The sequence below is a fragment of the Diceros bicornis genome, chromosome 4 (assembly GCF_020826845.1).
Source record: "Diceros bicornis minor isolate mBicDic1 chromosome 4, mDicBic1.mat.cur, whole genome shotgun sequence".
Taxonomy (NCBI): Eukaryota; Metazoa; Chordata; class Mammalia; order Perissodactyla; family Rhinocerotidae; genus Diceros; species Diceros bicornis.
The window spans coordinates 57,681,269-57,693,108 of record NC_080743.1 but is presented as its reverse complement, the minus strand read 5'-3'; the positions used below and the strand labels follow the sequence as shown (position 1 = coordinate 57,693,108).

The following is an 11,840-nucleotide window of genomic DNA, read 5'->3' as shown; positions in this document are numbered from 1 at the left end:
TTAATGTCCCCAGTGACAGATAAGAAGACTATGGCACAGAGAGTAAGTGTCACCCCCAGCCAGGCCCCACACAACTTGTGGCGCTAGGATGAGCACCCTCTGCTCCTGACCTGACCAGGGATGGCAGATGGGTCACTAAGGTGTGACCTTGTGGGAGGACAAACCAAGAGATGAAGAAATGCCATTGGAACCACGTCAGATTCATCGGTTCTGGGAAGAGTGTCTGGGGGAGAGGAGAAACCCAGAATGCAGTTGGTTTGGTACACTGAATTCTGGATGACTTTGGATCATCACGATAGATGCATGGAAGGCTGAAGAAATTGTTTCCTTCAGAACAGGCTGTTTTTGAGGAGGTGGGCAATGGCTCCAAAAAGCACAGGTGTGTGGATGGGGATGGATGCCTGAGGTTCCTACATCCACATGAGGAGGAGTTTTGGGGGAATGTAGCCAATATAAGCAGGTAAAGAGAACTCTGAAGAGTGTCTTCTAGGCCTTTTTTCATGAGTCCAAAGAGACTCCTCTCCCAGGCCTCCAGGGTCGTAAATCCCACAGATGTGCCTGCCCTTTGGCAGTAGATGCACTGCCCCAGAGAAGCACAAACCTAGGGCTCTTCACCCCTCCATGGCCTCTTTAAGTCAAACCTCATAGCTCTGCTGTCATCCAACCTTGTCCAGGGTGACCAAGATTGGGGGTCACTAACCCTGTTGGGTCTAGACAGTGGTTCTCTCAGTGTGGCTTAGGCTTACCTTTGGGGTTGTATGGTAAAGTGGCAAGGGGTCAGGATTCCTGGGTTCTAGTCCTACATCTGTCACTCTACCTGCTCTGTGTAATAATCTGTCTTCTTCTCAGGGCTTCTTTGAGGATCCAGCAAGATGATGTCATTAAAAGTGGCTTGAGTAGCTCAGAAAACCTCACTGCTGGGAAAAGCCCCGTTCTCAAGATGTCAGTGCTCTCTATACAGCTCTTTGCTCAAGACTGGCCTGTGGCCATGAGAATCAGGGCTCTGGAAACCGCTCAGGCCCCCTCACTGTTACCAGGGCCTGGAGCCCATGCAGTTACCTGAATGGAGGTCCCTGGGCTGTGCCCTTGTCACAGTCCTTTTGACTCTGCTGTGTGGACACTTGTGTCTCATGTAAGTGAGAAAGTTTATGTCTGCCTGCACCCTGGACTATTGATGATGCAGTGCAGGCCCTGAGGTGACCCCTAACCTGGTCCAGAGGCTGACACGACAAGAGTACAGCAGAGGGTTAAGCATATGTGCTTTGGAGTTGGGCTGACCTGGGCTCAATTCTTGGCTTTGCATCTACTAGATGTGCATCCTTCCCAGATTACTGCTTGCTTGAACTCTCAATTTCCCCTTCTGTGTAATGAGGATAATAATAATCACCTGAGAGTTTGGAAAGGTATATGCAAATAATTAGCACAGAACTTCTGGTTTCCAGTTCAACACGTAAACAGCTTGGAAGTCATCACTCCTGTTCTCACAACAAGAAAAATGCTTAGCAAACTGAAAATCAACAACTCTTCTTAGGTCCCTCAGAGAACTGAGGTCTCAGGGCAAACTACTGCCCTAAAAACAGAAGAGAAAGACAGATGGACACAGAGGTTCACAGCTTACAGGAATAGAAGCCACTGCTGGAGCCTGGTAGGAGCACTTGAAGAGTAATTGACTAATTGCTGAAGGCTCAGTGTGGACAAGCTGAGGGATGAAAACTCTTGGGGCCCAGATTTAGTGGACCCCTCACACTTCCCTGAGTTTTACCTCCAGAACCCCCACCAGGTTCTCAGGGTGAAGATCAGAGAAAAATCCCCTTGGCCTTCTGACACGAGGAGGAGAAAAGTAAGAATTGAGAAATAAGCCAGAGCTCTCTTTTCTCCTTTCCTGCCCTCAAGGTAAACTATTTTACCAGAGCTTAACTGACTGAGCTTTTACCAGAGCCTAACCAACCTATGGGAAGAGAAATACCCAACTCCAGTCTGCTATAGCTTTTGATGTTGGGGAAGGGGAAAATACCCAACTCTAGCCTCCTCTGGCTTTCCTGTCTCATGTGAGTGAGGGGAGCTCAGAAGCACTTGTGAAAGTCACAGCCCAGGGACACAGACTCACTAAAAGACTGAGACCTAATCATAGCATTATAGAATGCTTTTTCTCCCCCCACCCCTTACCAACACATCAATAGGGCTCCTGTATAGTAACAAGGGATTGCAGCTGGAAGAATGGCAAGCTTCAGATCCTATTCAAGGAGGAGTCTCCAGGGAAACCCCAACAATAGAGGACACAAAAACATGGACACTAGAGGAAATTATAGCCTATGACACCCCACCTGCAGCAAATAGTCAACACAGCCTAACTCCTAGCCAGATAAATATAAAGCCTCACACATAAGGCCTATTTACCTCAGTTCACTTTACCTGATCTATCACTTCTAGCTTTCAACAAAAAATTATGAGGTGTGCTAAGAGGCAAAATCATAATCTGAAGAGACAAAGCAAGCATCAGAACCAGACTTAGATATGGCAGAAATTTTGGAATGATCAGACTGGGAAATTAAAATAACTATGATTCGTATGCTAAGGACTATAAAGAAAAAGTGGATAACATGCAAGACCAGATAAGTAATGAAACTGGAGAGTTGGAAACTCTATGAGAGAACCAAAAATAAAGGGTAGAAACAAAAAACATTGTAACAGAAATGAAGAACACCTCTGATGGGCTTGTGAGTAGACTGGATAAAATTGAGGAAAGAGTCAGTGAGCTTGAAGATACGTCAATAGAAACTCCCCATACAGAAAAGCAAAGAGAAAAAAGAATCCCACAGAATATACAAGAACTGTGGGATAATTACAAAAGGTGTAACATACATGTAATGGAAATACCAGAGGAAGAAGAAAGAAAGGAGCAGGAGAAATATTTGAAGAAATAACTGTTAAGAATTTTCAAAAATTAATGACAGACACTAACCTACAGGTTCGGAAAGCTCAGAGAACACCAAGCAGAATAAATGTCCCCCAAAAAACCACACCTAGGCATACCATATTCAAATCTCAGAAAATCAAAGGCAAAGAGAAAATCTTGAAAGAAACCAGAGGGGGGAAAACCTCCTCACTTTATCTACAGAGAAACAAGGATAAGGGTTATATTGGACTTCTCTTCAGAGACCATACAAGGAAGAATGTTTAAAAGTGTTTAAAATGTTTAAAGAAAAAAATCCACCAACCTAGAATTCTGTAGTCAGTGAAATTATCCTCTGAAAGTGAAAGAGAAATACTTTCTCAGACAGACAAAAACTGAGGGAACTTGTTGCCAGTAGACCTGCCTTGTAAGATGTTAAAAGATGTTCTTCAGAGAGAAGGAAAATGACAGAGGTCAGAAACTCAGATCTACATAAAGAAAGAAGAGAGTTAGAGAAGGAATAAATGAAGATAAAATAAAAACTTTTATTTTTCTTATTCTTAATTGATCTAACAGATAACAATTTGTTCAAAATAATAATTGTTATAATATATTAGGTGATTCTGGGTAAATGAAATAAATGAAAGCAATGTAAAAAGGATCAGGAGGGAGGAATTGGGAATACTCTGTTATAGGTACTTGCACTACCCATGAAGTGGTATAGTACTATTTGAAAGGGGACTTAGATTAGTTGTAAATGTATACCGTGAACTCTAGGGCAACCACCAAAGATATTTGAAAAAGTAAGTATAATTGATATGTTAAGAGAGGAGAAAAAATGGAACCATATAAAATGTTCAATAAAAACCAGAGAAGGCAGAAAAAAGAGGGAAAGATGAAAAAAAAACCCATGAAAAACAAGGACAATGAATAGAAAATAATTAAAAATGTGGTAGATATTAATCCAAATATATCAATAATCACTTTTAATGTGAATGGTATAAGTATACCAATGAAAAGGCAGAGACTGTCAGAGTGGATTAAAGAAAGAAGACTCAACTGAATGTTGTCTATAAGAAACCCACTTTAAAGACACAGACAGAGTAAATATAGGAATGGAGAAAAACATACTATGCTACACTAATCAAAAGGTAACTGGAGTTTGAAATTCACTAACTAATTAACTATTAATTTTAGGTAAAGCAGACTTCAGAGCAAGGAAAAGTATCAGGGACAAAGAAGGGCATTACATAATGATAAAGGGGTCAATTCTCTAAGAAGACATAACAACCTTTAATGCGTATGTGCCCAGCAACAGAGCATCAAAATACATGAGGCAAAAAATAATAGAACTGCAAGGAGAAATAGACGAATCCACTATTGTAGTTGGAGACTTCAACACCCGTCTCTCAGAAATGAACAGATCTAGCAGGCAGAATATCAGTAAGTTCATAGTTGAACTGAACAGCATCATTAATCAATGGGATCTAATTGACTTGTATAGACTACTTTATCCAAGAACAGCAGAATACACATTCTTCTCAAGCTCATATGGAACACTCATCAAGATAGACCATATTCTGGGCCATAATACACATCTTAACCAATTCAAAGGAATGGGAATCATACAGTGTATGCTCTCAGACCACCATGGAATTAAAATAGAAATCAATAACAGAAAGATAGCTGGAAAATCCCACAATGTGTACAGAGAAAACAACACACTTCTAAATTATATGTGAGCAAAGAAGATGTCTCAAGAGAAAATAAAAATATTTTAAACTAAATGAAAATGGAAATACAACTTATCAAAACATCATTTTGGAACTCAACAAAAACAGTGCCTAGAGGGTAATTTTTAGCCTTGAATACATTTATTAGAAAAGAAGAAAGATCTAAAGTGAATAATCTATGTTTCCACTTTAGAAAATTTAATCACTAGCACAGTGCTTGGTACATGTTGTTCATAAATGGTGGTTCTTTTATTATTAACTATTATTCCTCAATGCCTGGACAGGTGAACACAAACAATCTTCCTTTCCAGATACCTTAAGCCTTAGAGACAGTTCCAAGCCAGATTTGGCCTGGACACATAGCTCAAAGGTATGAAAGGCCTTTTTGGCTAAGGCCTTGGATGTTTTCCTAGGGCACTTCTTGTGGTGATGAGTGATATGGGGAGATGCTGGTGGGTGATATGGCTGTTGGGAATGGTTGCTGATCTCTTTGACAGCAAACAAGACTGAGCTGCTCCCCTGGACCTGGGCTCTGTGTCCTGAGGCTCATCGCCTCCTCATTCCTAAAACACCCAGGACTGACACAACAAGGATCTGCCCTGGGCCCCTTCCATATACATCATCAGACAGGGTGGCTGATTCCCAGGGGAACCTGAGGTCACAGGTCAAAATATCTGGTCACCTTAGCAGGAAATCACTCTAAAGGCAAGGCAAGAAAATGAATAGCATGTGGTATCTAAAACAGCATTACTTGGGGGGCTGGCCCTGTGGCGTAGCGGTTAAGTGCACGCGCTCTGCTGCTGGTGGCCCGGGTTCGGATCCCGGGGGCGCACCGGCACACCGCTTGTCAGGCCACGCTGTGGCGGTGCCCCATATAAAGTGGAGGAAGATCGGCACGGATGTTAGCTCAGGGCCAGTCTTCCCTCAGCAAAAAGAGGAGGATTGGCATGGATGTTAGCTCAGGGCTGATCTTCTGCGCACACACACGGACACACTAAATGAATAAATATTAAAAAAAAAATAAAGCAGAATTACTGAAAACCATGGTCACATTCATACGAAGAAATACTATACAACAATGAAAAACACAGTCTACACTCTAACATGGATAGAGCTTACAAATTTAATATTGAGCAAAAGAAGGCAGACACAGAAGAATATAGAGAGTACTTTCCATCCATGTAAAATTCAGAAATTAGGCAAAACTGCAGTGTAGGGATGTATGCTTAGATGGTAAAACTATAAAGAAAATAGAGAGAGAGACTTATCCTACAAGGCCAGATGGTGGTTATCTTGGGAAGAGAGAGAGGGCAGTGACTGCAGAGGGTGCCAGCAACCTTCTAATGTTTGACCTGGGCGATGGTTATAGGCATTAGAAAGAATTAATTGAACCGTACATTTTGTTTGGTGTCTTTTTCTATATGTTTTATCTATAGCAAATAAAACACTTAAATGGAACACGGAGCAAAATAACTATTCACATTTGCAAGATTTCAGGCAAATAAAAAGAAACAATTATATTGCTTTTTTGGGGGAATAAAATGGGAGTGGAGATTAGAGGAAAATAAATGAATAAATAAAACAAGAGAGGGACCTCGCAACAGATCAGGGATGTGTAAATTCTAGGAGCTGAGGATTATGAATAACTCAGCTTCTGAACCTGAGGCTGAGAATTGAACAAAAGACAAAATTTAAATAAAGAAATTAAAAACAAATTTTAAGTATTTTGACATGGTTCAAAATTCAAAAGCTACAACAGGCCTTAAGTGGGATTTAAGCCTCAGTTCTCCCACCTAAAGGCAGCCCCCGCTCCAATTTTCTTGCGTATCCTTCACGGGAGGCTTGTTGGTAGAGGTGAGAATGGGTTAAATGAGTGACTCAGAGAGGTCTGGTGCTGGAAATGTGGACATAAATGGGGAGAGGGAGGCCAGCTTAGAGCGTGGAGGCCCAGTGCAGCAGGAGGGCCTGACCCGGGCTCAGCGGTGGGGCTGGTCCCAGAGGTGTCCCGTGCCTGAACCATTTGCCTCACTTCATGGGAGGAAGTTCTAAGGGAGCCAGAGAGCAGGAAAAAGAACTCCTAGGAGAGTCAGCAGGGCAGTTCCCCAGAGGACCCCAGGCCTCATCCTGATCTCCAGGCCCCTGTTTTCTGCACCTGGATCAGCCTTTCTGCAGCAGGTAGGGGCACAGCAGAGCCTGGGGCATGGCCACTGACTCCTGAGCAGACTGTTTCACATAGATGAAGGAGGAGGTTCACTGAAAAATTATAGGAAGTCAGTGTCTTGGGGGCTGGGAGGGAACCTTGCCCAATCTCCTGCCTGCAGGCTCATTCCATGGCAGTCACCACCACTGAACCTAGACAGTGGGGCACTGATTGTCCCAGGTGTCCCCTGAGGCTGCAAAGTGAAGTTCAAGAGTGTTGGGTTAAAGTCAGGACTCAGGGTTCTGACCCCATATCTCCCCTCACAAGCAGGTGACATGTTGAGCCCACTACCCTTTTTGTGTTCCCTTGACTGTGGGTCGTGACACCTGTCTCCCTCCTGGGGCTCCAGAGAGGACCCCATGTGAAGATGGCAGTGAGGTGACCCTGCCTCCTTCCCCTGGACTTTGAGTTCCCAGGGGGCAGGTCCTGATGTGACCCAAGAGGTTTAGTTAGGGATGAAGAGAAGGTTTTGAATCAGGCTTTTCCAGAGTCATATCCTGACTTTGCCGTCTACTAGCTGTATACTTTTAGTTTACGGAAAATCTCGTTAAATCTCATTTTCTGCTCCCTAACATGGAGACGACAGACCTCCCTCATAGGATGGTGAGCATTAAGGAGAAAGGCAGGTACGGCAGGTATCTTGACGCCTGACACATTCAAGGGCTCAGTAAGCAGGGGTGGTAGTTACTGTTAGTTGTCAGAACAAATTTGTAGAAGGACTGGGTGAAGGAATAAATACAGACTATGCTGCCTTCCAGAGTCTGAAAGTCCATCCTGTTTAGGTCCAGAAACCCAGTTTTCTCTACCCCACATCCTGTTAAGGGAGTGATGTTATGACACATCCCACTGGCCTCCGAGCCCCACATCCAGTTTGGGACAAGATAAGACTCCAGGTGAGGTATCTTGGGAGGTGCAAGACCTGGTGGCCTGGATTGTTTCAGGAAATGCTGAACACACCCTCCTTGGTGTGTCCCACCCACCTGAGTGGGGCAATGCTCCATGAGGCAGACAGCAAACATGGCCCCAGGGCTCCCAAGCCCTGGGAAGAGCCAGACTGAGCCTTATAAAGGGACCAATCCTGGCCCAGGTGCACATCTCCCTCATCCTTCTCCTCAGTGACGCCTCCTCAGCTCTGGTAAGTCTGCACCTTCCTCTTTGCCTTTTCTAGGAGGAGAGCTCAGGGCCCAGCCTGCTCTGCTGCCTACAGGAGTAGGGAAGGCAGCTATGGGAGATGATACTGGAGCCTGGGACCAGTCACAGCACCAACTGGGCTGTGTGACCTTCTCCTCAGCCTGAAGTCCTTATCTGTACAACAAGATGACTGGACCAGATACTCCCTATTGCTGCTTTTGGCTCCTCTGTGACTTTCACTCTTGTGGAAATGGCCCCAGCTGGAGCTGAGGACACCACCCTCCCTCTCCTCCTTGTCTTCTTTCCTCACTGCATTCACCTGCCTGTCAGGCTCCGGGTTGGTGGAGACCCAACCCCAACCCAACCCTTGGGGAGTGTGGGCACCCTGCCAAAGCCTTGAAGGTTCTCCAATTCTCAGTCCTGGACCCTCTCCTCTGACCTGCCATTGCCCTGGTGAGATGACCTGCCCCCACTTATGTAAGGCACTGATCAACCAAAGATCCCCTACTTCCACCCTGGCCAAGGTAGTGTCCAGTGACCATCAGGGCTTGGCTTTGGTCTTGGCCAAAGTTGACACAAGGCTTTGGGTGGCTCCTCTTAGTGACACTACAGCAGGGATCTTTCTCCCACATTGGAAGGTGATGGCGGTTGTATTAGATGCCCATACATGCGAGCCAAGGTCATTGCCTGGGTGCTTTGGAAACTCTGGGGTGTGAGGTCTGCACTGTCCAATTTCTCTGACTTGGAGTCCAGTCCAGCCTAGACTTCTGACTGTTGGTGGGAGAGCCTGCTTTGGGAAGTCAGACCTTCTCTTTATTTAAATGTGGTCAAGCCTTGGAGATCCAGAGAACAGGGAGGTACAAAGGGAAGATAGTCCTCAATAACAATCAATCCCAAGGATCCCATCTCCCCCCATTCCACCCAATAGCCTAAGAACCAGGGCAGGTATTTCTGTTCATCTTAAACCCAAGGCCAACTCTGGTTCCCAATCTCTCTTTTGCATTCCCGGGGATTGTCCAGGAAGACCTCTGCTGGGGCCCAGGACAGTGCTATGTCTCTTGGCTCACACTCACACTCGGAGCCTCCACAGCCCATTTCACACAGAGCTTGCTCTATGGTCCTGGTGAGTGCCTCTGGGGTCGTGCTCCTGAAGTAGCCCAGGGGTCAGAACCAGATCAGTGTTGACACTGTTCTGCCCCTGTAACTCTAACCCTGACGTTGAAGCTGGAGGAGCTGGATTTGATGCTGTTTGAAGTGTGTCATCATCACAATGCTGCGTTTGGGTCCAGGTCCCATCTCAGGCTTCCGTCCTTTCCAGGGCGGCTGATTCCTACCCTCTCTGCTTCCATATCCTGTGGTCCTGCCCACAGTGGATATCTGTATCCTCCTCCATCTCTTCTGCACCTTGACCTGTGTGGGCCAGGTCCCAGACTTGATCTTACCCTCCCCATTTTGAGCAACTCATCTCACACCATAGAGAAACAAAAGTTTCTTCTGTTCCTCTTAGCCTTGTCCTCACTTGCTCCTCAGGTCCCAACCCATCTTCCTAACCTACAAACCCTCACCTGGGTGGATAGATAATAAAGGTCATTTTCTTTCTGGCAGCTTTTTTGAAAGCCAAGATGAGCAACACTGAAGCTGAGAAGACTGTGATTGGCATAATCCAGCTCTTTCACAAATACGCCAATCCTGATGACACCATTGACAAGCCAAGCCTCTTGGCGCTGCTGAAGGAGAATTTTCCCAACTTCCTTGCTGCCTGTGTGAGTTGGGGTCTGGTTTGTCTGGGGCAGGGAGAGTCTTTAATGTGTGTGTGGAAGGGGCTGTGATGGGTGGGCAAGTCTCATGGGTTCTGACATGTCTGAGGACTCTTGTCCGGGAGGTGATTTCACTATTTGTTATTGGGTATTCCTGAGCCTGGTTCTGCATCACTGACCACTCCCTCCCAGCCGCGGGCAGGGCCAGCCCTTTGAGGAGACAGAGCATGCAGGAGAAGGAGTCTGGAGCTTGGAGTCAGAAGCCCTGGGCTCCTCTTCTGCCACTGCGGCTTCCCTGTGTGTGCTTCTGGACAAGTCACCCACACTCTCTGATCTTCCCTTCCTTCCCTCTGAAGAGGGTATAGCAGAATTTTCCTTTCTGTGCTAGTGTGAGAGTAAATGAGAATATGTAGGTGGAAACACTTCAAAAATAGCAACATGTGATATAGATATAAGGGCTCCCAATAGATGATTAATGGAGCGTTGTGATTTCAGTGGCAGTATGGAGGTCCTCCTGCCCGACATAACTCTTCTCTCCAGTAGACTCACTCCTCTGGGTTCAAGTGGAGCCTCACCAAGATGGAGCTCAATGGAAGTCATAATATTTATGACATGAGCTGAATCGTTTATATTAGGCGAAGCGTATTCATACGCTGGATTTTATTTTACTATGAGAATGCGTGGAACTTATTAGCAAGATGTAACAGAGAGCAGGGCCCTGAGGAAAAGGAACCCAGAACCCATAAGTTTGCATGGGAAAGCAATCAAATGGGAGGAGGTTAGAAACACAAGAAAACTAAGGTCAGCCTGTGCTGGGTCCTGGGGGAGAATCGAGACAGTGCACATAAAGAGGGGTGGTGGGTGTGTCTGGGGCTGCTGAAAACCCCCTCACTCCCTTACCAGTGTGGTTCCTGGCACACACTGTTCAATATCATGGTGTTGCCCACCATGGGTCATTCAACTGAGGAATCTCCAGGCAACAGCCCTCGGATTGCTGCTCTGCTTCCACACACTCCTCTCCACGTACCCCCTTCCCATGTTCCCACTTCAAGAGGCCTATTTTTTTCTTTCTCCCAGCCCACATCTCATGTGTAATGAGATTTTTCTTGTTTGTATGTTTTTAACCCCACAGAACACAAAGGGCACAGATTACTTGGCCAATATCTTTGAGAAGGTGGACAAGAATAAAGACAAAAAGATTGAGTTTTCTGAGTTTCTGTCCTTGCTGGGTGAAATAGCCACAGACTACCACAAACAGAGCCATGGAGCGCCACCCTGTTCCCAAGGAGGCCAGTGACCCAATCCAGCCAGAGGTCTCTGGAGACCCTAAGAAACAATAAAGTGTCTTTTCCCACCAGAAACTTGCATTACTTCCTCCTTTTCTTTGGCTACGTGTATCTTAGACAGAAGAGACAGTTGTTGGTTAACTGCTTTGTAGAATCTCCACTAGATGCAGAAGTCCTCTCCAGCAAATGTCTGCTCCCAGCGTGCTCCCTCCAGTGCCCTGAGACCTGATTGGGTCACCCCTTTCTGTTGGGCCTTGAGATTCCCCTGTGCTCCCCACATCTGGAACCAGGTGTTCTACCCAGCTTGGTGAGCCTTGGTTAAGGTGGAAACTAGTACTCTTGCTTGGGGCCTTGCCAGGGACCAGATGGGCACTTGCCCTCTAGACTATTTTCCTGAGTGGAACAGGCTGCAGGGACCTGAGCACTAGACCTCTGTGTTGTGGCCAGGGCCCTGCAGCTGTGTCCCTGCTCCCATGTCTGCAAGTTTGGGTCAATGTGAGCAGACACTGTTGTCTTGCTCTCAAATATGGTTTGCTAAATGCCATACACCCAGATGGGCACTGAGGATGCAAAGGCAAATGAGTCAGTCCCTGGTCTAGTGTGTGTGTGTGTGTGGGGTCCTTACAACACACATGAAACTGGTAACAAGTCTAGTTGATTCAGGTCGATATTTTGGGGGTGGTCATTAGTGGTTAGAGGCTAACATTTATGCACTAGATGAAGAAGCATGGAGAAGACAGTTTGTGATGCTCATTTCTGAGCCAGGTATTGTACTAGGAAATGAGGATGCACAAATAAAAAAGATGCAATGGCTGCCCCTCCTCCCCAAAATGCCCATTT

General features: G+C 45.8%; 1 protein-coding gene across 1 annotated transcript; it reads left to right on the top strand.

Moving 5' to 3' along the window:
• Positions 1 to 9,570: 9,570 nt before the first annotated feature.
• On the top strand, positions 9,571 to 11,075 carry LOC131403114 (protein S100-A7-like). The gene is made up of 2 exons (XM_058537460.1): positions 9,571 to 9,720; positions 10,847 to 11,075. Exons 1-2 carry the CDS (start codon positions 9,580 to 9,582, stop codon positions 11,009 to 11,011), a joined length of 306 nt encoding a protein of 101 aa, XP_058393443.1. The 5' UTR covers positions 9,571 to 9,579; the 3' UTR covers positions 11,012 to 11,075.
• The last annotated feature ends 765 nt before the right edge of the window (positions 11,076 to 11,840 follow it).